Genomic DNA, 26,857 nt, shown 5'->3' on the forward strand with positions numbered 1-26,857 from the left:
GAGTTAGTTTCAGATACGGGCCTGATCTGCAAAGTTCAGAGAGAAACTTTCTTAAAAATCTGTGGGATTTTGGTTGGGACCTAACTCTAGCCCATTTACACATTTGATTTTGCTGTTCCACAGTATTTCAACACTGCTCCAGTCTATTCTTTTACTTCCACGGAGTTTTTGGGAAAGTTGCATTTCTAAACTTTTACTTTCAACTCCTGCCTTTTTTAGGTCATTTACTCATCTAGCATGAAACAAGAAAACAACCCTGACATTCTCTCTCACACTTACCATTCCCATTTTAGGGTATGGTTTGATCATAATTTAGTTCAAGGGGAAACTCCTTCCCCAGTTCTCTTATGAACTTCCTTTAAACGGAGCTGTGCAGAACTCATTGCCTTCAGTTTACATGACTTTAGCAAACCAAAATCTCTGGGTTTTAATCACAGGCCCCCAGAATAATATTCAGGTTGCCCAAGCTACTCATGCAAGGTGTTCTGGAGCATCCCTCAGTTCAGTTAGCCAGCAGGAGCAAGCAGCCTTCCTGTATCACTACTGCAGGATGGGAAAGTGAATGGCCTGCATTGCCTCAGAGCAACCCTGAAATGAATGTGGGGACAGCAAAGCCACCAGACCCTCCTCACCCCCAACAGTGATGATATGAGATAAAGTTGCTACTCAGTGGCTCATGAAAATCTTGGGTCGAAAATCTTTGTTGCCTACGCTAATGCACATAGATTCAGGTGTTGTCATAAGCCCTTCCAAGTTGTTGGGGATCCAGTAGTTTAAGACAAGAACATATATAGCTATATATAGCTATGCTAGAGCACAGGAATACACTAGATGATGGCATGGGATCATCTGATCAACTACTGGGTCATCATTTAGGTTAAATTTTGTCCTCCACAAATCAACTTTTAAAGCTAAAGGTCACCAGCCCAGCTACAGTTCAAGAAAACATAAGGCTATATACATTTGTGAGGGCAGAATTACAAGAGGAACTGTGACATTGTCTAATTAAAATATAATCATGCAAATCATTATTGCTACCATTGTTATATGATTGCAACATATCTTATACAAAGTGTAATGCGTGGCCAGAAAGGGTTAAACAGCTTGCAGGCTAACTAACCCAAAGCCAACCTTTAAAGACATGTTAGAAAGTATGCAAATTATAATTAGGGCCGTTGGATGCTCGATTGGCTAGAACTTTGAAATGCAAAAAGAATTAATGGTGATACTAATTGCATGTGTTTAATTAGAGCTGGTTAAATGTTGGCCATGTAAACAGACAGTTCCTGTCTGTCACCATAGCTGTTGATTCAGAGATCAAAAGGGAATATTAACATTTACATGAATCTTGGGTGCAATAATGTCATTGTCTATATATCTCTTTAAAGTCTGTGATAAACTGTTTAATGGATAATTTATCTTACGTTAATCCATGTAGTTAATTACTGGTGAGGTTTAGTAAATAGAAGATTACATCAAAAGCTTATTGTTCACCCAGGACTGTATGGTCAACTGGCTGCTAGAAAACTGTATAAAAGACCCTTGGGTCCTGATCCTTTTTCTTTAATCTCAGATCTGCCTGAGGTTTCATGCAGGGGAAGCTTAGTCCCTAAGGACTGAGATCCCAGTTCTGACTGAACCACCCTGAAATATAAACATTGGACTATAACCTATGAACTATTTCTGAAAGAACTCTTTGCAACTACAAAGCTCACCATCTCTGCTATGAATCTGAATCTCAAGACTGTACTCATGTCCGTATGTATACTGATCCTTTAACCAATGCTCTCTATCTTTTCTTTTTTAATACATTTTAGTTTAGTTAATAAGAACTGGCTGTAAGTGAGTATTTGGGTAGGATCTGGAATATTCATTAACCTAGGAGGTAATGTGTCCGATTCTTTGGGATTGGTAGAACTTTTTTATATGATGAATAAGATTTTCAGTGATCCTCCTCATATTTGACTTGGGTGTCTGGGTGGAAGCCTGAGGCTGGGTTATTTTAAAGGAACTGTGTTGTTGGCTTCCAGGTAACCAGTGAGGTATTATAGAGGCTGTTTTGTGCTGGCTTAGTAAATCTAAGTATTGGAATATTCACCAGCGTGGGGGAGTGTCTGCCCCATTCTTTGCAGTTCACCCTAGTTGAGTGACCTCAGTTGGCTGCCCTGGGACTCCGGTCACAGGAACACTAAAGCCTTACTTCTCCACCAGCTAGGCGAAAGAGAGAAAATGTGCATGGACAATCCTGATGGGGCTTGGCAACCTGGCCCTGTCAAAGCCAAGTTACACACACAGAACTTCTCTCTGGAGGAATGTTTAGACATCATCATAGACTTTAGCTCAAACAGCAGGAAGCTAATTGCAATTCAGTTGGTTTTGAGTCCTACCCTATAAGATCCGTTTTCAGAATTGTTGCAATTTCCTTCTCCAGAAGGACTTTACTACACCCTTTAACCATACATTAAATTTGGTGCCAGAATCCAAAGAAGCCAAAAGACACAGGCAACGTTGATGCTAACCCAGGCTGGCCATGTTGGAAAGAAAATCCACCCAAGTGACTAATCTATAAACATAAAGGCTATATTTGAGTAATATTGTCTTATGTTAAATAGCAGTGTCCTGAAATATTTGTTTTAAGAATGTACATGTCTTTCTTTAATAATAAACTTTTATTTTTCTCTCTTTTCTTTTGTGAGATGGGGTGTGTGTGGATTATTATTTGGAGTTGCTAGATGGAGCTGTGTAGCTTGAGTTTAAGTTCTGTTTATCTGAATTTGTAGCAGTTAGATCATGGAGAAATGATTGTGATAATGTATCTTTATGGATATTGAATATATTTCTAGAAAAGTCTGTTCTGCCTTAATCTCTCACTTAGTTATACCTACATAAGCAAACATTTCATGGTGCCAAATAATTTTAGTAGTATTAGTCCTGACACTTTATACAGTTGTATCATAAGATTATTCTGTTTACGCTGCTTGTTCCCTTCTAAGAGGAAGTTCTTTTAACCAATGTTCCCACTGTACTTACAGTATATGTTAAATAGACAGGCCCCATTTAGTGAGTATGGATGAGGCCAAAATAAAAGCTTATGTACATCCCAGGCACAGACATGTGCACAGTGAGTGAGACAGGCCCAGTGCACTCTTCATTTGCAACCTTAGTGGTCTAGTGTTGAGATTTCACCTTATTTTGGATTTAAACATTAACAAATTCTCATCAGTCCCTTAGAATATAACAATGAAAACACAAAAATCCAATTTTGGTTCCCCCCATATTTTCAAGACTGCTACCTTTCCCCATTCACAGAGGTCAAACAGATTTTTTTTTCAGTCTAAAATATATCTACACTCAGAGCTGGTGCAAGGAAGTTTCGCGCCCTAGGCAAAAGTTCCACATTGCGCGCTTCCCCTGCCTTGCGTCAGCTCTCCACCCCTCCCCACCCTGAGGCGCCCACGCCCCCCTGTGGCAGCTCCCCCCCTGCCCTGAGGTGCCCTCCCGGGAAGCCATGCGGCACCTCCCCACCCCAGATCACCTCTGCTCTGCCTCCTCCCCAAGCACGCCGCCCCCGCTCTAATTCTCCTCCCCTCCCAGGCTTGCAGCACCAAACAGCCTGGGAGGCAAGAGAAGTGGAGTAGCAACCGCGCGCTCGGGAAGGATTGCTGTAAAAAAAATTTGGGGGCACCACTTTTTGGGCAAATCTTGGCGCCCTAGGCAACTGCATAGTTCACCTTAATGGTAGCACCAGTCCTGTCTATACTACCAGAAAAAAAAAAAAGGTGTGTGCTTAACTCAGGTTAACTAACCTGCATTAGCTAACTCAGGTTAAAATAGCGGTGCCGACATGGCAATTCAGGCCTATAGCAGCTCAAGTTAGGGTCCATAGGGGAGCATGGCAATGAACTCAAGTTGCAAACCTGAGTTAAAAACCGAGTTGCCATGTCTTCACTGTTATTTTAACCCACGCCAGCTAATGCGGTTAGCTAATCTGAGTTAAGACCACACCTTTGTAGTGTAGACATACCCTAAATAACTAATTTCAGATGAAAGAGAAACAACACAGAAAGAACAAGTCTAAATTCCCCCTGAGAGAGGACACAGTGATTTACTCTGTAACATTCAGCATCTGAAATGAAACACAAATGAGGTGGCTGTATAAACTAGCGGCGCAGCTCCTTTGAATGGGAAGATGCAGCATACAGAAAGACACCTCTTTTAAATTACAGGGTAGCCACAGGTGCTAGAAAGGTCAAGCTGAGTTCCTTACTTTTTGAGCCATCACAACAGTACTGCTGTCTGTGGTGACCCCCTCCATTTGTGCATGCCAGACCTTCCTGAACTGGAAGAATGAATCAGCAGGATTCAGTGGAAGGAAACCTCCATTTCCCCCCAGAAAACCTACCTTAAACAGAAAAGTTCAAAAATACAATTTGAAAAGGTTTATTTTTGGGGGGAGAGGGGGCAGGAGAGTTTCATGGGACTACTAAATAAATAAAACGGAAATCAAAAATTAAATACTTCCGGCAGAGCCGAATGTGAACATTTATTCTCTTCTGCCACTGCATGAATGAAAGCTGGTGTTCTTGTAAATCGATTTATAACCAAGGAGAGGTGAACTGGGTCTGATTAAACAAGTTTCAGCTTAGAATTTTGAGAAGTAAGTTTTGGGCCCTTGAACATACTTTTCAAAAAAATGTAAGTACCTCTCCCTCCCTCGTGCCCTTTTCTACCCCTATTCTTTGCTCTTCCTCACCTTGTGAGTACAGCTAAGTTTCTAACTCATTCCTACAGTTGGATTTCTAACTGTCTGTTATTTCCCAATACTTTTCAACTCCCCAGACCTGATTCAAGTTCTCTTCCGCTACAGAGCCCATATATTTAATGATATTGCAAGGGTCTCAGCAGGTCTGATATCCTCTGGTTGGCCTGGGCAACTTTCTGGATTTGTCTCATCACCTATGTCCCCCTACCTCAGCATCATACCCAACATTCTGATGGACTTCTGACTTCAGCACTACCTCTAGTGTACAAGACTTGGCAGCAGTTGGTCTGGGCCAACAGTGGAGGAAGCAGAAAACAGATAATGATGATTCCAAAACTAAAATCTTTACCAGACTGTAGCAGCATTGCCAGCTTCCATAAGTGTCAGCACACCAGAGCTCTGAGTTTTCCCCTCTTTCTAGTTCCCTTCTTCTCTTCCTGCACTTGCTCAAGGCCCACCTATTTTCAGCCCTCCCATTCCCCGGATCCTAGGAGTTCTGAAAAGCAGTTAAGCAAACAGGGTTTAAAGTTTAGTTTCGATAAGTGCTTTTTAATGAAAAATTTAATCACTAGAGGATTAAAACTTTAATCACTAAGCAACTGTTCTAGATCCAGTCTATTCTGATGAAGGCTGTTAGTAAGTGTTGTTTCAAAGGTAAAATTCAAATGACCTGTGCTATACATGAGATTTATGCCAAGCCCTACTTGTGTCTGAATGTCAGAGTTGTGTTGTATTCTGTTTGAACACAAAGACCAAAGAATTGTCAGTGAAATTTTTATTTTTAATCATCTTTACACACTGGGTAACTGGAGTGCAATAACTGGGCATTTCCCAGGAATCTCTCTAAAGGAGAGAAGACAGAAAAAGCCCTCTCATAGTTTGGATAAATGGAGAGAGGTCAGGTGAAAAAGAACTGGGACTTTTTTTTAGCTGTGTCCTTCATTATTCACAACAACGCTAGATTAATAACTTTAATAAAAATGAGGTTATAGCTGTTTTTTGATAGATGCTCACTATAGGCCTGATGCAAAATCCAAGTCAAGGGGAAGGCTCCATTGGGTTTTGCATTGGGCTCTGACAGTTGGCAAAATTAATGTCACTGTAATCCACTGCTCAGTGTATGTTATGTTTCCCCCTCTGTGCCCAAACCACAGATGATAAGAGGTGGTTAAAGCTTTAAGATGGTGAGTCTGGATCCTTAGGTGCTTTTAACTGCGGAAGTCCCCAGTTCAATCCCTGGGGTTGGCCATGATGGCAGCTATCACACCACTACTGAAGTACGTATTTATCTGACCAACTGTAAGCAGTATGGACAGTGGTCATTTACTCAAAACATTTCATGCTTAAACACTGGGTGGGAACAACAGTGTTATGGCACATTCCACTGAGTGAAAGAGGAAAGCAGATCATTAAATATGGCACAGTGATCCTTGGGTCATAGACTTTTAATAACCATTTTAGTTTTTAAATTTCCTTTACAAATCCATTCCCAGAGGGAATTTAGTTGGGGGAAGGGTTGCACTTACTGTTGAGAAGATGGAAGTCTATGAACGGGTAGGAACCACGGCGCTCAGAGAGAACCCCTGTCTGACCTCTCACCCGTGCATCTCCTGCAAAACACAACCCCCCACAGATGTTAGAAGGGGTGTCCACCCTTTCTTCTTATGTAATATTAACCAATCAAATTGATAGTATCACAATCTTCTGCCCGAAAAGCCACTCTTCAAATACCATTTCACATGGCTTCCCCGTAGAATAAGGTACTGCAGTACAGCTCAATCCTCTGATATGATCGGAATATCGGAGAAAAGATGTAGCCATTCTATTGAACAGCTGCTCATCCAGTGAATAGACTCACATCACTTCAGGAGCATTGCAGAAATCTAGTTTCTTATCCCAGCTATACCATTAGGCTTAAAAATGTTATTTCACTGCTGACAGGGTGCTCAGTGTTGTACATGACGCACAGCAGAGTGTGTCCTGCCTTAAAGACGTTACAGTCTAAACCACACAGACACAAGGAGACAGATGCTGCCACCTTTACCAGTATTACCAACCCCCTATGTTCAAAAATAATCAGCCCCCAAATATAATGAAACTGGTTTAAAAATCATGATATTAAAAAAAATGATTCTTTTCCTTTCCCTTTGTGTTTTTGAGCCTTTAGGGTCCACTCAGGTGATGTTTTCAAGCTTTTCTCTGCAACAATGAAAGTTAGAAATGTTCATTAATAAAGTAAGCTGTGATTCTCAAAAAAATATCATGACTCCAGGAACTGAGGCGTTAAGAAGAAAACTAAATACCACCAGTTTTGGAATAAGATAGTGAGACTAGGCAAGATTGCTTTACTCACATTGACAAGTACCTTATTATTTCCTCAAGATGCACCACTGAAGTTAATTAGACTACTTGAAAAGTAAAGTACCGTTCAGGTTGGGTAGGAGTGGCCACATCTGTCCCAGAATAGGCAGTTGTGTTGAGGACATAGCTAAATTCAGAGCAGTCTCCCTCTGAGTTTTTATTTTTCTGTGAAGACTACTGAGGGCTGACAGGTAACTCTAAAAAGAAGTGGGCTACCTGCTCCTAATGTAACTGTACCAACACATAACATTTAAAAAAAAATCTCTGATTGTGAAAACACGTATGGTCTTTTCGATATCTGTTAATTAAGTATAAGTGCATTCAGTGGAAGCGCTGAGGAATGGCAAGAAGTCTATCAATAAGCCAGGTGTAGGCAGCAGACATACTTCCCAGCCAAAATGTTTAATTCCCTGGGGGTAAGCATTGTTTATTGCAAACTGCCAGGTTGCGGTGTTGGTGGGTTGTTTTTAAATCTTTGTCAGGATTATTACCAATTCACTGCACCTGTTCATCTAACAGCACCTGCTGAGTTAGTGATCAAGTGTGTGTACTGATGTGCCTACCGGCTGGAGATTTTGAGCATATAGCAGTTGGAGGGGAATGGATTGGTCTGTGTGAACAAATTTCATATTGCTGCCTATGCCCCTACAGTTCTCTAAGCAGGATGCTAGTAGACTTGATTTCCACAGTGGTGCTGCAAAATGCATTTGCTAGCTCTCTTGTGTAAGCTTCCAGCTATCTGTCTTCAGGCTTAAAATAAAGCTAAGCAGTTCTTCTTCAATTAATACAATTAGTTGCGTTTCATTTCAGATCAACTTTTGGTAGTGAAAGGAAGGATTCTGTGAAAACAGGACAGGAAATTTTGACAGCTGAGAGTCAGATCACTGTTCCATCTTCATTGTGTTTCAAAGGGAAACAAACAAGATGAGGGGAAATAAAAAGGGTTGTTTCTCTTTTATTTTTTCAGGCTGAAGACATAAGATAGCATACTGGAATGTTCAATGTTGCAAACACGTATAAAGCCGCATCTTTGTCAGATCCAAGTCTGGAGGCAGCATTGGGCTCTCCAGGGGAGACATTTCCTTAATGAATCGTCTGCCCGCTTGGCATCTGACTTTGTCTCTTTTTAATAATAAATAATAATAATAAATAATAAAAACCCAGCCTGTGCTAGGTAACAGGAGTGTGTGGCTTATTACAATACTGCCAGTAAGGGTGGAGATGCTGGCAGTGCTGACAACTTACAGCTGCTGCTGAAACATCAGCTGCATGACAAGAACCAGAATCTGGCTGCAATCATGGTGTCAAGGTCCTTTCAAAGTGGGGAGAAGGGACAAGAGAAGAATTAAGCAGCCGTTACTGAGCTGCTGCTGCTGCGAATGCAGTAAATAAGCAGGAGAAACATTCCTTTTCCAAAAGCCGCTGTCTGAAATGCCGCGGGACTGAATTTCCCCACATAGGCAACTCATGTTAGCAAGGCCGGAGAACAGACTGTAACTATCACAGAATGAGAAGCCTTCTCCATGCAACAGCAGCTGGGATGTGCCACTGTATTATTTAGTCTATTTAATACACGACTTCATGTGCTACTTCACGGATGACAACAATTCACAGAATGCTAAAGTGTGCAACCAATGCAGCATTTCTACAATGGTCATCTGAGGACCTCCACTCTTTAAAATATTATTTTACTAAAACTTCAGGTTTTGTACTGCAGCCCATTACTGTAGCATCTTGGCAACTTCCATGAAAAACAGATCGACAATAATGAAGTCCCCAGTGGACTCTGAGGAAGCTCTGGCTCGTCTACCTTTTGACATATACAAATGTTTTTGGTTCTTGGGGTAGAGAAAGAAGGTTTGTTGATGTTGTGAGTGTTATCGTAATGTAATGACATTTTCTGCACTGTACAGTGTGTGCCACTACTGCTACTTAGCTGTCAAGTAGCACTTTTCATCCACAGATCTCAAAGTGCTGTACAAAGGAAGGTAAGTATCATATAACCCTACATGGAGTTTGCCAGCTCCTGGAACTCTGGACTAGAACCCTGTAACCCAACTACAAGTGTCAGGTTTGGGTTGGGACAGAAAACAACTAGACCATGTCAGGCGTGGGAGGGGTGGGCTCTCATGACCTCTTGCCCAGGAGATTGGCCCAGCGGCATCTGCATGCTCCCCTTCTGCCAGCCCACTGCATTGAGTGAGTGCGTCAAGGAGTCACAGTGCCATTCTCTCTGCAGCGCACGCACAGTGGCAGAGGCGCTGACTCAGGTTCTGCAGGAAGAACTGGAAGAGGTCAGGCTGGAAAATGACTTGACCCTTTGGGGTTCAGGTCTGGGGCAGGCTTAAAACTTAGAGCTGAGTAGACCTCTATGCTGGACAGCCTCTATGGGGTCCTACTGCAATGTACTGAAACACATATGTGCATAAAGAGTTCAGTGCGTAAAAATGGGTCAAGCTGGATGGCTGCCTCGGTCTCACCTACACATCTCTGCCACCTCTCCCACAGGCAGACTGCACCCTTGTTTTGGTTCTGAACAGCTGTTCTTATTCACTGATGTCCTTATGCACAGGAGGACTTCCACACATCAGACAACAGTAATGGCTACGTGAGCCCTCTGACACCATTTCCCAGCATGCTTGGAATCAGGGCTGCGGACAAAAGGGACAAGAAACTCCTGGTGAGCCCAACAGGCTTCTGGATGGGGTGATCCAGACAAGCAGCTTGCTTGGCCAAGAACAAGTCAGGTTGCTCAGTCTCTCAGTGGAAGAGGACAGCCTGACTCAGAGCCAGAGACTCGTTTCAGTGTCAGATCAGAGTTGTGACTTTGGGGAGCAGAGAAAAGCTGAACAGCTCAATCAGGGAATCTGTGCATAACAAACTACCCCACAAAGGGAGTCTTTGAACTGCTATGGGATGTCGTGCCTGGGTCAGGCAGTTCCAGCCCTGCAGAGACCAGCGTTCAGAGTGGCAGAGATCTGACCTGGCGCTGGCTACCGGGAGCCAGCCAAGGCCTCCACAGAGCTCCAGACCAAGAAGCCAGAGAGGACCCTGCCCCACCCAGGAGCAAAGACACTGTAAAGGGACCCTTTTTGTTTAAGGCAACCAATGGTCACAGCACTACAACATTTGTCTCCGGGTTCATCTCTAGTGGATCAGCTGCCTGGGAGAGAGCTGGAGATTGAGCAGAGTTGTGAGTGGTGGGAGGTGGGAAATTGGTTGAATTATTATTGAGTACATATTAGTTAACACTAACTCTTTCCTTCCCCAGATCCTATTTTACTGCTCTCTACAAAGTTCACCTTTGTTATACTGTTATTTCTGGGGGCGTTACGTCTTTGCTGGGGTTTGTATCACAGGCGCTGATTTTTATTTTTCCCCGTGGGTGCTCCACCCCTACTCCACTCCTTCCTCACTCTGCCTCTTTCCACCCCTAATCTGTCCACTCGCCCAAGGCCCCGCCTCCTGCTGCACACTGTTCTCCGCCCTCCCCTGAGCGCCTCCTGCCAGCTGCCAAACAGCTGTGGCTGGTGGGTGCTGAGCACCCCCTATTTTTTTTCTTTGGTTGCTTGAGCCCCGAAGCACCCACAGAGTTGGCACCTATGGTTTGTATTGAGGAATTTATTGTTTCTTGCATACTGGGTTTTATACTCCTTCCTTGCAGTGGTAGCATTATTCATTTTCCCAAAGGACAGCATCCCTTGTATCTCACCCCAGGGAGGCATCGCCTTGGCACCACAAGAAGGAACTCAGAATCCAACCCCTCCGAGAAGAGGAGAGAAGCCACTCCAAGTACCAGAGAGGATGCTTGAACCACACCTCAGGGGAAGGGCTACAATTACTACCCCCACTTTATAGCAGGGGAGTGGAGGCAACAGAAATAGTCACTTGCAGAATACTGCGCAGTAAATCAGTGTCAGAGCTAGGAAACCAGATCCCATTTCAGTGGGCCATCCACTGGACCATGCTGTCTCTAAGAGGTAGTTAAAAAAAAAAAAAAAGACTGTTTCCAGGGACATTAGCAGTAACAATAATCAATTTTCAGTCTTTGTCTTTTTAACAAAAAATATTCAGTTTTTGGCTGTTTGGACTTTCAAAGAAAAAACCTGAACCTTCATGGGGAAAATTCAGTGTTAAGAAAAAGCCCCTTTTCATAAAAAAACAAAGTTTGAAGAAAAATGTTCAACTAGCTCCGTTTCTCAACACAAACTCAGTTATCTGAACCCCAATAACCCAAACCTAGTCACATCTCCATATACCAATGCTTTACCCGGAAAATTTCCACAGCTGTCCCAAACTGTAATAATGGGCTAGAAATTGTTCACCAGCTTATTCAGCTACTTGAGGCTAGAGTGTATCACAGTACTGGCAACTATTTTCTTTTGTAAGAAACATTTTACTGTTGCTGTCCCTGAGGATGGTCACTATATGCACACACAGAGCATGTACATGACGTATGTTCATACAGTATATGTTTCTATTATTCTCACACAACTCATAGTTAAAAAGTCAACATTTACCACACTGTGCTGTTTAAACACCCATTTTGCTCTACACTTTAAGCTGGAAATCTAAGGTAGTCTAGATACTGTTGTATGGTAAATGATGAGCACTTTCTCTGAGAGAATATAAATTCATGTATGCATGGCTATAAAATACAAAAGCATGGAGAGAGGAAAGGAGTGAATGACCACTGAGCTGGAAGGCTTGTCCAAGCCCCCTTTTCAAATGGGGACATGGAGGGTTCTGACTTAGGCGACTGTCAGCAAGAGCCATCAACACGTTTCAATCAGTAGTTTGTGGGTACAATGAAAGAGCTGGAAACCTCAATCATTGGCATCACAGGAGTCTAACAGAAAAATATTGAACAAAAGCAGTAGAAGAGCCTTGGGAAAATAGTTCCAAGGACAACACGGGCTTGTATAAAAATATTATTACCAACGTTAGCAAACAGCAGACAAGAAATCATCCTTGAGACTCTTTTGTCTCTAAAGGAAGTAGCAGATGCGACTCCACCAAATAACCTGCTTCAGTTATCGCACAACCAGGGCTTGAAAAATTTACCAGGGACTTGCTAGCTGGAAAGCTAAGTAGGCCACTAGCTAGAGATGAATATGAACAATTGGGAGGAAGAGGAGTGACAATGAGGTCCAGAGGCAATGCTCTGGTGAGAACTTCAGTGCTCTCAGCTTCCTTAGCCGCTAAGAAGAGGGATAGTGTTGGGAGCTGTAGTAGGCTACTTCCCCTACACCCGGCTTAGAATCTCCACCTTTGATATCATTCTCTGGCTGGGAAATATGAAACGTCACCTTTCTCCAACTGCTGCAAGGAGCTTGTCTGTCTCTTCCCCCCTCCCTGCAGAGAATCTTACATATCGTACGAGTGAAGACGGTGCGTGTGTGGTGTGTGTGCGCACCCGCGTCTTCACATCTGCCTCTCTTCTGGGTGGTCCTTGATATTTTATAATTCCAGTTTTAGCACCTCTGCTGTGGCTCAGAGTCTGCCCAAGTAGCAGCACTGTGAAATTGACATGATCTTTCATGTTTCACTGCTGTTGTTCAGAACTCTGTAAGCAACAGTGTGACTGGCCTGAGCCTTATCATTCTGCTGCCATGCAGCAAAGTTATGAATAGCAAAAGGGGCTCTAGAACTCTACAGACTTCACACACCTTTGCAGTGGTTTACATTCTGTTCATGTTCTGAAGGTTTTCATTGCAACAACAAGAGCTAGGAACTTCCTACCGGGGGGAGTACTATGCAATCACATGCATTCTGTGCATTTTACGCCTGCCTCAAAGTACCAGCCCTGACCACTGTTGGAGGCAGGATGCTAAACTAGGTAACCTGGCTCAGTATGGTAATTCTTGTGTTCCTAAAAATGTAGAAGTTATTTAGCCTTAGAAGATAGGCATTCTGCCACCAGAGTAATGTGGTATCACTAGCGTCACTGCTGTTGTAATCCAGTGAAGCCTGATGGGAGGATGCAAAACTTAGAAACGTTCTCACACATGAATTTAAATCTAGCAAAAATGTTCAGGCCTAGAAAAAGTCTAAATGTCAAAAGCTGTAATAATAATAAGAATAGCTACACTGTGCTCTTAGCAACCTGTAGTGGATTGTGTTACCATGGTAACTTTGCAGATAATGTCTTCCTGCCATAGCAAAAAAATTCTAAATTGCACCATTAGGAGAAGCCCATTATTAATTAGTTAAATGCTGCTTCTTGACATCTACTCACTTACCTTTATAAAGCCCACTGATGAAACAAATAATGTGCATAGTTAATAAAAACACATAGCACTTACATAGCACTGTACATTTTTCAAAGTGACGCACAAACAGTTCCCAAGCCATTCAGTTTAGGTGGTTAAATATAATTGTCCTTGTGATGATTTGGCAGACCTGTCTATGTACAATTTTTTAATTCTGTTTGATATTATGAACTCTCTATATGTTTATATCCTTATTGTGGGCTTTCCTGTATTATTGCATCATACTTGTGTTAAGGAGTGAGAGACTGGTGCCTAAGTGTCTGTTTCTGAATGGGGTCATCATTAAGGATCATCAAGCAACTGAATAAGCCTTACCCCACAGTGATTCTCAAACTGTGGGTTGTGACCTCAAAGTGGCTCATTACCCCATTTTAATTAGGTCACCAGGACAAATGTTACACTCACTGGGGCCCGGGTCTGAAGCCGAAGGTTGAGCCTCACTACCTGGGGCTGAAGCTGAAGTCCAAAGGCTTAAGCCTGGGGCAGCAGGCCTTTGTTTCCCTTCCCCTCGATCTGGGCTGTGAGGCTCGGGCTCCTGCCTGGGACATGTAGTAATTTTTGTTGTCAGAAGGGGATCCTGGTGCGAAGAAGTTTGAGAACCACAGAACAATGGAATGGCTGCAACCAGAGGTGAAGGTAAGCTGGGACAGTATGGTACGGCGTACTGGCAGGAGCGGGTATGCCATGTCAGACTGGAAAGGCTTCCCCAGGCCTGCGATTTAAAGGGCTTGGGGTTCCAGCTGCTGCAGGGAGCCTCGGGCCCTTTAAATCGCCACCCGAGCCCCACTGCCGGAGACATTGAGTAACGGCGGCAGGGCTCCGGCGGTGATTTAAAGGACTCGGGGCTCCCAGCTGCTGCTACCGCAGCAGAGCCCCGGGCCCTTTAAATCACCGCTGGAGCTCCATTATTCTGGGGGCTCCAGCAGAGGGGCTCAGGCAGCAATTTAAAGGGCCTGGGGCTCCAGCCACTGTGGGGAGCCCCACACCCTTTAAATCACCGCCCAAGCACCGCTACTGGAGCCTTGGGGTTGCGGCGGCAGCCGGGAGCCTCCGGGGCTCTGTCGGCAATTTAAATGGTCTGGGGCTCCTCTGCAGTAGTGGCAACTGGAGCCCCAGGCCCTTTAAATCACCCCTGAGCCCTGGGGGTCCCAGTCGCCTCTGCAGCTAGTAGCTCTGGGAGTGATTTAAAGGGCCCAGGGTTCCCAGCTGCCGCTACTGCACCCAGAGCTCCACCTCTTCTGGTTGAGGCCACAGCTCTTCCAGCGTACTTCCAGTCCTTTACGTTACTTTCACCCTGGCTGCACCGTAGGTAAACTCAGTTCTCTGCAGAGGTGTAGACAATGGCACAAAAACCCAAGTCATTTGTGGTGGCTTTTAAAAAAACACAGAGATAAGGAGAGTTTAAAAAAAAATAAGGAAGTTTGGGGCAGGAGTGAGAAGAGACTCCATGAGCTGGAAGAGACACATGAGCTGGAGGAGTGAGGTCCTGAAGAGGGGACCTGGAATCCTGACAGGACACTGACCAAATCCCAAAACAATACTCAAGAGTGGTGGTGAAACTGAGAGAGGGAAATACATACAGACATTACATATTTTGCATGGAGCTGTATATCTCTTGTGCTGTCTAAAGAGTGATGGGTTAGCAATCCCTCTTCAAGGTCTGCGTCTTACTTGTTTCAGCTATCATGGATCTCTGAAAGGTTAAACTATAAACCAGAGTACCCATAGGTTTGGAGCTCTAGGAGGATGTGCTTAACCTACTTAGGAACTTTGTGGGGTTTAGGGCAGCTGTGCTGCAGGGTCTCACTCCCTAGGAGTTGCACCAGATGACAGTCTATGCTCAGGAAGTATGCCTGAATCCAAAGAAAGAGACATTGTCTGGAACCCACTCAGACCCAGAGGAGCTTAAAAGCACATTGATTGAGCATGTGGGTCCAAATACAGCAGCCTGATGAATATCCAACAAGGGAGACCTATACCATGCCTGTGGAACCCCCATTTTGCATATGGGGAAGTATGTGGTTTGTCCAAGACCACATGGTGTATCAGTGGCAGAACCAGGGAGTAGAATTTAGGAGTTCTGGATTCTGACCTTATTCTCAGGGCTGGTCCACACTACGGGGGGAAATCGATCTTAGATACGCAACTTCAGCTACGTGAATAACGTAGCTGAAGTCGAATATCTAAGATCGGATTACTCACCCGTCCTCACCGCGCGGGATCGATGTTCGCGGCTCTCCCTGTCGATTCCGCAACTCCGTTGGGGTTGATGGAGTTCCAGAATCGATATAAGCGTGCTCGGGGACCGATATATCGTGTCTAGATGAGACGCGATATATCGATCCCCGAGCAATCGATTTTAACCCACCGATACGGCTGGTAGTCTGGACGTAGCCTCAGTGCATTTGGCTTCACTGCTTCTCTTACAAGTGCCTAAAAGATTCATAGAGTCCAAGGTCATATGGGACCACTGTGATAATCTAGTCCAGGGGTTCTCATACTTTTTTTTGCTGGGACCGCCTTTAAAAATATTTCAGGCTGTGATGGCCCCCCTCAAAAAGTGATGACTCTTCTCATACTATGCCACCTTTACTTCTGTGCTGCTGCTGGTGTTGGTGCTGTCTTCAGAGCTGGGCACCAGCAAGCAGCTGCCACTCTCATGATGTCCTTTTTACAATAGTTTTGTTACCCCCTTTTGGGATGGGCCCTCCAGTTTGAGAAATGCTGAATTCTAGTCTGACCTCTTGTATAACACAGAGAATGGAACTTCCCTAAAATGATTCCTAGAGCATTTCTTTTAGAGAAACATCCAATCTTGATTTAAAAATAGTCAGTGATGGAGAATCTACCATGAACATTGGTAAATTGTTCTAGTGGTTAAAACCATCTCTCCTATTTATATTAGGACTCAAAATGATCAGAACTATAATGTCTTAACTGGCAATTGTCACTCATTCTACTAATGGGTCAATCTGTAGAGCTTTAGTTCAATTTAGAATCTGAGCATCTGAACCTTTATGTAAACCATGCAAAACTCTTGGACCTGATTCTATTCTCACATGGGATTTACCCTGGTGTAACAACATTGAATTCAACATAATTACTACTGTAACTGAGAAAAGAACTGGGAGCCTGGAATCTGCCAATCAGGGTTGGAAAGTCTCAGAATATAGACTTCCTTTACAGAAGAGGTCAGAGAATAATTCCTAAGATAATTTTTCAACCAAATTTGCGCTTCCTAACTTACCACCTGTTTGCAATATTCAGTTATCTGAAACTATTAACAGATTTCTTCAATGAATAATTCTTGGCCTGCAGATCCTTCTTGAACAGTTTGCTTTAAGTATATGTGATTTGTTCTGTGGATAATATAAGTGTTGGCACGGGTTCTGTTTTCTGATTAGACAGTTCATTTCAACCAGCTATTACAACACTGAGCTGAGAATTTTACAGTTGAATATAAACATTGAAATATGCTTTTGAGAACTGTTTGATCATTCAGGATTTTTTTCATTTTTAAACAGGAAGGATGGTCTTGGAGTGAAGGCACTGGATGGGACTCAAGACATCTGAGTTCAATTCCTGGCTACCTGTGGCAGGTAACAATCGCAGTAACTCAGTTCTCCATCTGTAAAAAATGGTAACCACACTTCCATTCTTTATCTGTCTTGTCTATTGAGACTGTAAACTCCTTGGTACAGGGACTATGTGTTTGTACAGCACCTAGCACTATAGGGCCATAATCTTGGTTGGCTCTTCTATCACTAACCTAATACAAATACTAATAATATTTGCTTTTCATGCCAGTAAAGCTCAAGTGCTCTGATATTTGCAGAGTTTGAACACAGCACCAAACCAAAATTTGCTTTTGGAGATGTAGGAGCATTCATGGAGATAATTTCCCACTTTTCCCTGAGCTCTGTGTATGGGATTTCCAGTTCTTCCCCCTCCAGGGAACTACAAGGTACAGAGGTGCACAAAATTACAAGCAATAAACATAGTAGTCAATAATTTGTGAACACTCCTCCCTGCATCAATAATGTTTAGTTTGTGCCAGATCCTCAGGTCTTTTTAACATCTTTTACACAATGGGAGTTTTGTCTGAGGAAGGACTGAGTAAAAGATGAGAAAAGACCTTCTTGGTTTGGGTGCTTGAGTTTTTACCAAGGTTGCAGAGTTGCCAAATTCTAAATAGCTCCTTGAGTGACATTTCTGTGGCTGTGAATGTGTGAAGCTTTTTCTGGCTCAGCTTTTCTCCCCCTTATCTAATAATGCTAAGGCTTCTAGCCAAAGCTCTCCAAGTGCTTTCACATGCCCACAAGGTGGGTCGGTATTCACCCCAATTTATGGATAGGGAACAGAAGCACAGGTGAGTGATGGGACTTTCCCAAGGTTGCACGGTGTGTCAGGAACAGAGATGGGAATGGAACTCAGAAGACCCGACTCCCAGTCTTGTACATTAGCCACAAGAGCATCCTTTCCCTGTTTGTCTCAACAGTGTTTCCTTTTCTCCCTTTCCCTTTCTTTCCCCCCATCTTCCCTATTGTCTCACTCTTTGCCTTTTCTCTCCCCAATTCCACTGGCTCTTGGTTCAATCTCAGTCTCTCCCTCCCCACTTCTATTCCTTTAGTCCTTTCTCTGAATTTCTTTGTAACCCATCTGGTCATTTCTCACACATACCATGGCTGCCTCCTGGGAATGACATTTCCTGGGAGTGGACTACAGTGTTGTTCAGGACCAGGAAGAAGTAGTGCTGACCACAGATTTCTCCCCACTGCGCTGTGCTAGGAGTCACAGTGTGTGAAAGGAACCAGCACTGGGAACAGGGGAATGGAAAGAACCTTTTGGGTCAACAAGTCCAGTCCCCTGCTGTCATAGGCAACCCTCTCATATAATCCTGTTCACAAACTTAGCAAGCGCCATCTTAAAACCAGTTACGTTGTTTGCTCCACTACACCTGTTGGAAGGCACCTGTTGGAGCCTCACTCCTCTGATGGGGAACGTGAAGGGGAAGAGGAGGAAATATTGGCTGCTTGCTCAGAAGCCCCTATGAGTTGTTTGTAATAGCTTGGAGGAGCTGAACTGGAAAGCTTATTGCCTGCAGCTCTGCTTATGAGTGCCACTTCAGCTAATATAAATGAGAACTAAGGCAAATGTGTGACTCATTCCAGATGAGTGACACTTGACAGGTTCGAGATTGAGAGGTTTCTTATTTTATCCAGACCTTGTTTGCTCATCATTTGGTGTAATAAATTCTCTTTTCTATTTGGAAGTTGTCTCTTAGGGACATGGTTTGGGAACTTTCCCCTTTCTTGACTGAACCTGTTTCAATTTCTTTATGGAATATACAAAAAAACTGTCACAACTCAGTAATTACCGAACAATGAACCCAGAGAATATTTTCCAAACTCATCCGTTATTAAGCGGGTAACCTTAACCCTAAATGTTTTTAAGGATGCATCATTCTAGAACTGGTTGAAAATTTTCAGAGAGACTAGTATTCCATTGGAAAATGCCATTTTGTCAAAACTGAAACTTTCTGTTGGAACATGTCAATTTTGATGACATTTCATTTTGGAAAAAAAATAAAAAAGAAGCATTTTGATAATGTCTCCCCCGTGCCAAATTACCCCTGCCCCCTCCCCCCTGCCAAATTACCATCTACTGTATGTGGTGTTATATTTAGCAATATGTATTTAGCTATCTCTATGTCCACTTAAAAGAAAACTTGGTTGTTCATTATGGACATATAAATGTCCGTTGTCTAAGGTACTGAGGATTGCGTTTTAATTAAAAATGATAAAATCTCCAGAAAAATATAATCATGTTTCTTCAACTCCCACTACTCTTTTTCTTGGCACTGTATAGGACACACACACACAAAAGATTGGCCTCCAGAGCAGAGATTCTGGCACTAGGGACCTGAAGCACATTCTTTTATGGTGCTTCATGAATGAAAAAAAGCAGGAGGTGGAAGCAGCATTTGAAGGCTCAACAGCTTGAAAAGTGCTTTTCTTCTTTACCACTTTTCTCAAGTAACATGTAGAATCCACAGGCAAGGGATTCAAAAGGAGGAGAGCTAACTGGGTAGAACCTGGCAAATGCTCCACCTCCTGTTGTAACAATCTCAGTCCCTAATGCTGATATTCTTGCTAAGGAAGTGCAAATTTGGATAGGCTTCCCACAGTTATTTGTAGCTCTACTTGATGATGAAATGATGTTCTTTTGTGACACTTCCATATTTCCTGGTTTTGGCTAAGCCATTGCTACCTCTTTCACAGAGTTTTGGTCCTTCTGCTTCTCACAGACAAAATCAATGCATGTCGACTTACCTCCTTTATATATAAGGTAAATCTACACACTTTGATAGATATCTATAGTAGCTAGAGCTGGTCAAAAATATTAAAAATACATTGAAAGTTACTGAAAACTGGATTTTTGGTAAATGAAAAATCTCTATAACCATTTCAGTGACATTTTCAATAAACATTTTGATGAGAAATGTCTCAAATTTTTGTGAATAATATTTAGAACAAGTCAGCCATTTTTCATATTATTTTAACAAGACCTTTTTTTGACCCCCCAAAAATGTTATGTTCCAAGTATTCTGACCAGCTTCTAACATTAACCACGCTTTCACTAATGAAGGTAAAGAAGAAACATTCTTTGTGGTCAGGCTATTCCGTAAAGGCCTTGTGTAGAGTTCTGAAGCAGCTAGTACTGGCCACTGTTGCACAGAGGACACTAGACTAGATTAATGGCTTGTCTTGACCCAGGCCGGGCAATTCCTATATCCAAACGTGTTTAGAGTATCAGAAAAAGGTTCTTTTGGCGGCATGAGTGAAAGTTCTTCTTGCGTCTAGTTTTATCCAAAGAGTTAGTCCAGCCCTACTGCCTGTGCCACAATAGCCATTGCTAGATATGTTAATAGATATACTCATGACTGATACTCTGGAAATATTTGCTGTCTCAAAGTGCAGCAAAATTATAGTTTAGCTTCTCTTTTTATTATTTGCTCATACTTGAGAGATGAACATGAGCTGACTCAAAGGAAATAATTAGTTAAACATTTCACTAATTAAAATAATGTTGATAAACAAATATAATGAGGTACTTGCAGTTGGCAAAGAGTCCCAGTTTCCTAGAACTTTGTCCTGCATTTCCTGTTGGCTGAGATGGCATTTGGAACACTCATATGCCAAGAAGCAGCAGGAACAGCTGCCTTCTGGACAGACTTCCCAAGCAGATGTGTTGGCAACAGTGAGCCCATCAAGTGCTTAAGCACCTACCAGGTGGTCTCTAATTGGCTTGTTCTCCTGAATATCAATTTCTTTCTCAGCCTCATATTCCAGAAACTGCTCAAAATTGATATTTAAAAGCAAAGGAGTGAACAAGATGCGCACGAAGTGTTAAGCATAGGTCATGATCTCTCCCAGTTGTAACCCATGTCCTTCTAGCCACACTTTCTTTACTATCATCCCGTATCATGGTATGTCTAATTTAGATCTTGTTTACCCCATCTCAACACAGTTATGAATAGGTAGAAAGTGTGGGGCCATAGCATCCCAAGGGAAGTGAGCAAGCTGCTCTTCTGTTCCCTCCTCTGTGGGTTAATATTCAGCCCCTCGTGTACATGAAGGGAATAACCTCTGTGATCCCCTGAGAACAGGGACTGTGATTGTCCTTAGCCCTGGCACGAGGTACACAAAGGGATGAGCTGGGGGAGGGCAAAGGCTCCTTGTCCTGCTTCATCAACCCCATGACCTTGCACGAGAACCAGGGGCAGCCTGGCCTTCAGATTGCAAACTCCTCTGGGCAGGACATGCTCATATTTACATGTCTGTTAAGTGCCAAGCATGCCTAGGGAACTACATAAATAATAGCCAAAAATTCAAACTGGGGGCCTAAAGTTAGGTCTCATAATAATCCTTAGGCATCTAAACAAAAGTAGCCGTATTTTTTCCCCAGTTTGCTCAATACCCACAACTCTCATCGATTTCATATGCTCAGCTGCTCTACTGTAAATCACTGTGGTATCACAATTAGCGCTAGGCGAAATTTTCAGCCGAAATGTTTTTCCAGAGAAAAATGCAAATTTGATGACATTTTTGTGAATTTTTCTTTGTTTTGCCGAATTCTTTTGGCTGGAAGGGTAGGGGAAGAACTATAAAGAAAAAATACAAAGTGTTTTGTTCTGATATTTTCAAAATGTAATGTTTTAATTTTTTGGTTCAAAATGACTTTTTGTTTTGGAACTTCCTTCAAATATATTTTTAAACAATGAAAAAACACTAAAAAACTACTCAAAATGAAGACAAAATGTTTCATTTTGAGTTGAATGAAAGGGAAATTTTGTTTGACACAAAATAAAATGTTTTTCAATCTTACAATTTGCTGAAAATTTTGAAAAAAATCATTTTCTGTTCAACCAAAAAATATTTTTTTACCCTGATATGGCCAAGAAACCAAAAAATCCATCATTCACACAGCTGTAATAACAATGAACTTGCTAGAAAATGTCTTTCCCCCAGGCACCATACAGACACTGAGTGCTGCCTCTGGAGAATGTAACGTGGGCGTCAGTATCAGAAAGCGCCCTGTGCACTATCATGAACAAAAGAAGGTTGACACTGACAGAAGCAGGGGGAAGTGCTAAAAGGAGAGAAAGGTAGGAGTAGGATGAGAGAAGCTGAAGAAGGACAGAGTCAAATATTGCTTGGACTAGAGGAAGGAGGGTTGGTACCTTTGGAGCAATGAGACATATGAGGGAAAGAACGTGTGCAGAAATAATGGGTGTCCACTTGCTACAGAACTGTAAATGGACAGTAGTATGAAACAAACACATTGTTGCTGTGATATTTGACCTAACAATTGCAAATAGATGTGAATTACGTCTCTAGCACCAAACCCCATTGACTGGGAGTTCAAACCCAGATCAGAATTCTGCAATTTAGGCCTATTTCTGGTATTAAATTTGCCAATATTCATAAACTGTGTCAGTGTCAAGAATGTTATTGAAAAGAGAGAGAGAGACAAATACCCCCAACCCCGAGGAGCTTTAGAGGGAAAGCACAGTTATCACTGGCAGAAGCCTGAACTTCACCTCCCTCTGCAACTGGGGGCTGATGTTCCCAGACATCCAGCAATTGCTAAAGTCTTCTAGGAAAAAGAGGCAACTTGGCACCTGATATTTCTAATATAACAAACAAGCAGAAAAAATGGGGAGGCGGGGGAGGCCAGAGCAGGGAAAAAACAAACAAAAACCCCAACCCTGAAACTTGCATTTTTAGACATCCTAGAGGAACAATAAAGGACATAAACAATTTTTTAATTTTGCTTTGCCTCTACAATTTACCTTTATTATAGCTCCCTACAGCAGCCAAAGAGCTCTGATTTAGATATTCATTAAATAGACCTTTATCTGTGTGATCCAACTCCCCAGCTTCCTCTTCAAATAATATTTTGAAGCAGAAAGACCAAGACTGGATTTCAATCTTTGTTTTTCACAAACCTCTGTAAATTCCAAAAGAGAATAGCTCCAGGACAGGCCTTTTTTCATGTATGTGTAAAGACAGCACATAAAAAAAGCATTTCCTGACTCATCGTATCCTTGTGCAATCCATACCAAGCAGAGAACTTTTTTTTGAAAACTTTTTTTTCTTTGAGAATTGCAAGGTATAATAAGGAAAAGCTGTGGGGTTATTGTTTTGAAGGAAAAAGACAAGTTAGCTAGAATAAATCCACAGTAAAGCTTGAAGTAATAATCAACAACAGCAGTTGCTGTTTTTCTAAACTTCCTTAACCCTCCTCTAATATATCTATTTCTATGAGCATGCTAAAAATGAGCTGTAATGGTGGAACTCCAAATACTTACATATAGTAGTCTGGGATGAACTTTGGTTAGGTCAACCTGCTTGCATTTATAATTCTTAAGTAGAGATGTGTGAAACTCAAGAGAGTCTGAATAGAGTTGAGTGGGGAATGGTTTTCCTGGTCTGTGAAAATTTGCAAGATTTAGAAAAGTTTTCCCAGCCTGAATCAAGACAAAAGGTTAAAAGTCTCAAAAATGTTCATGAACTGAAAATCCAAAAGAGTTTTCCATTCGGGTCAATAGAATATTTTATTTCCATTTTGATCATTTAAAAAAACTGAAATCTATTATTAACTTAACTTTTGGTATGAAAAGTAACTTTGCACTAGAAAACTAGAAATTTGACAAATTTTGAAACCTTTTTCAAAAACTTTCCAAGTCAAGAAATTTGTCAAAAAATGACAAGTTTCTTTTCTGATGAGAAAATATTTAAATCAAAAAAATTCCTGACCAGCTCTAGTTTTGAGTTTAGAGTCCTCAGCTTAAAGAAGGTTTAGACAGCTATAAGTTAGGATGCTTTTCTAAAACCTATCCAAAACTTCCTGATTCTGAAAAACTAGCCTGAAAATCTTGTGTGATCAGCCTCGCTTTCATGCTATTTGGCCAGTTCTAACTGAGACTGGGAATAACTTATCCAAACACTTCAGAATCTCAAAAAAGTTTAATTTGAATTTGGTTCTAAAACTGGGTGGAAATCCAGGAGACTTCTGAGAACCAAGCCATCCTTTCTTTTACTCTATCAGTATTTTAACTTTCTCATACTACTGTGGAACCCCATGGAAAATCATCTGGAGTTTTGAAAGAGACTGACATTTTGGACCCAGATTCTAATCAAAGATGCACATTACCTCATAACTGAGACAATCTCTATTGTGCATAGTCATGATCTTGCTCACCTTGAAATCTTTGTGGACAAGTATAGCAAAATACCAGAACATAGCACACCATGTAATTGAAATTCACATGTTGATGTTATCTCAAGCACATGGGGACAATATCAATTAAAGTTCTGCTTCAAAGCATAACATCCTCAATGGAGGATTTCCATACTCTCATCAAAAACTTCCTACCCTGTCTCCTCCCAAGGCTTATCAGCAATTTCCCTTGGCTGGGGAAGTCTGGATGGTTCTCTTTGGTCTGTCAGGGTCACTCCTCTCTCAAAAAAGGAGTTGTTGCAGTTTGACACAAGGAACGCCTTCCAGCACAGGGACTGAAGCCAGGTCACTTGCATGGCACTTCCATTATACTTAATAACTTATACTTGGGATCCATTACTTTAGCATAAGATTTTATATTCTCTCTCCTTGCAAAATAAGGTTAGTGAAATCCAGATTCTTTTCTTTTACATAGACCTCAGATGTCATGCAGCAACTTGACAGGAGATCTGCTACAGAAGTCACAGATGCACTCCGTCTTTCCATCCTTCCTCATCTGGGGTTAAATTGAGGTGCTTCAAATTTAGAAGGAAAAAAAGATAGTGGATCACATTCGCTAGTCGCATAAATTGATGACGCCACCAAAGTCATTTATTATATTTTGTCAAGCTTTGGTTCAAAATTATTTAAAGGATATCACATATTATCAAGGTGTCCATACCAGCTAGAGGTTTAGGTATACTGATTTGAATAAAACTTTGTTTTATTTCCAAAATTATTCACAATTTATGCAAGGAGTAGAAGTGGTTCTCACCAGCTGGACATTCTGAACATTGCATGGAACAAAGTTGTTGCTATCTAAAAAAATCCAGATCTGTTGCAAATAAGTCAAAGTATCTATCTGGGTTCATTAATCTGATGCCCCCCATACTAATTAGTATCGGTTTGTTTACACTGTATGACTTGAGCAGTTTGAAATGACTTCTCCAGATCTTTAGGGTTCTGTAGAGGAGAATATTCAAATGTGGATACTAATAATCTCCATACTGCCCCTTCAATTTGACTCTGACATAAAGTAACTAATAACTTTTCTATGGGTGTTTGTCCGATTTATTTTGCAGAAATACAAAACAAACAAGGTCCCCAACCCCAAGATCCTTAAAAACATTTTTGCAGAGAACCAAAAGATCCACCCACTGATTCCCTTTTTACTCCAGTAAGAACAAACTACTTTTCAGTAGACATATTCAGTCAAATTACTATTATTTCAGAACTCAATCGGAATCCTTCCCACACTGTCAGACAGCGCTTTGAGCACACAAAAAATCTTCAGTTCAGTTTGAAATTGCTGCTGTAATGTCGCGTCTATTAGTCTTTTACTGTCAATTTTCTAGATTTTTTTGTAGTTTTGTTTTTCTTGAGTTTGATCGTCAGACATAAATTATGGTCATTTCTGATATTAGCTCCTCTCTATGTTCTAATATCCTGAAATACAGGGTCATACACTCTACTGGTGTAAACTGGTGCAGCTTTATTGGAGCCAAGCCTGTTTACACCAAAAGAGTGGCCCAGTGTTACTAATTCATTCTACACTTTAATTCTAGAAGTAATTTTAAAGGATAGTGGGAAGAATAACACATACATTTGACAGCTAAACACTGTTACATGATTTTAAGGATTTAAACATTCTGCCACACTCAACCAAGAATTGGCTTGCTTTAGCAATGCTATGCCTGGAGAATATATTGCTGTGCCAATGTTGAACTCTATAGTCACCCACAATTAAGGATGGGTTTCTTTGTATGTAAGAGGTAGCACCTTATAAGGAGCAATATATTAATGTAATGAAACTTAGTCAATTCATCAAGATATCTGTGAAAACTTCCCATAAATCAAATAATTAAACATACGAGACAATTTAGTGGCCCTAAGTACAGTAGCACAAGCTTACTAACATCCATTTTTCTCATTCTCTTTTTATATCATTTTCCCTTTCTGCTATTCATCATTCCCCTTCACTACTTCTTGGAGCTGAATGTTGTTATTATAAGGTTAAAGGATAGTATGGAATTGACAGCAGATATAGACACACTCAATGTGAATGTATATGTGTATGACAACTAATAAACATAGAGCACATTTAATTCCTGATTAGGAGGAAGTCCTACTTAATCATCAATCATGGGAGCAGAAAGTGCCATTGAATTTGTTTTGTGATGTTCTTTTTATTGAAGATTGTCACCTACCACCTCACACTGGAACCCATATGGGGTATCATCAAACATCAAACATTTACAACCCATACTTGATGGGGACCCATATCCTGAAAGAAGTCTTTCCTGAACTCCCTCTTCTGGCCTTCAAACAACGCCCAACCTCATCATCAGAAGGAAGCCCTTGCCTCGATCAGGACACACCAACTCAATTGGCACCAGACCCTGCCAGAACAAAAGATGCAAAACCTATAGACATATCTCCACTACTATGATGATCAATACTCGCCACAACACGCTTTTCAAGATTCATCTGGTGTACCTCATCCAGTGCACTAAATGCCTCAGTAAACAATTATATGGGTGAAACCAGACAATCACTACACTCTCAAATGAACTCAAACAGAAAAAATGATAAAAGACAAAAACTCCATAACCTGTGGGTGAACACTTTATATAAAGTGATCACTCCATATCTGACCTCTCAGGGTATGGCTACATTT

General features: G+C 41.8%; 1 protein-coding gene across 4 annotated transcripts in view; it reads right to left on the reverse strand.

Moving 5' to 3' along the window:
• Nucleotides 1-26,857, reverse strand: part of PDE7B (phosphodiesterase 7B) — a 708,282-nt gene that overhangs the window by 487,496 nt on the left and 193,929 nt on the right. For all 4 annotated transcript variants that reach the window (XR_007773895.1, XM_050949720.1, XM_050949721.1 and 1 more), the window contains one exon: nucleotides 6,289-6,372. Coding sequence is in view for 3 of the 4 variants with exons in the window: in XM_050949720.1 (XP_050805677.1) it covers nucleotides 6,289-6,372 (84 nt within the window). In the remaining variant the exon portion in view is untranslated. The remainder of the gene's footprint in view (nucleotides 1-6,288; nucleotides 6,373-26,857) is intronic.

This window comes from Gopherus flavomarginatus, chromosome 4 (assembly GCF_025201925.1).
Source record: "Gopherus flavomarginatus isolate rGopFla2 chromosome 4, rGopFla2.mat.asm, whole genome shotgun sequence".
In the NCBI taxonomy this organism is placed as follows: domain Eukaryota; kingdom Metazoa; phylum Chordata; order Testudines; family Testudinidae; genus Gopherus; species Gopherus flavomarginatus.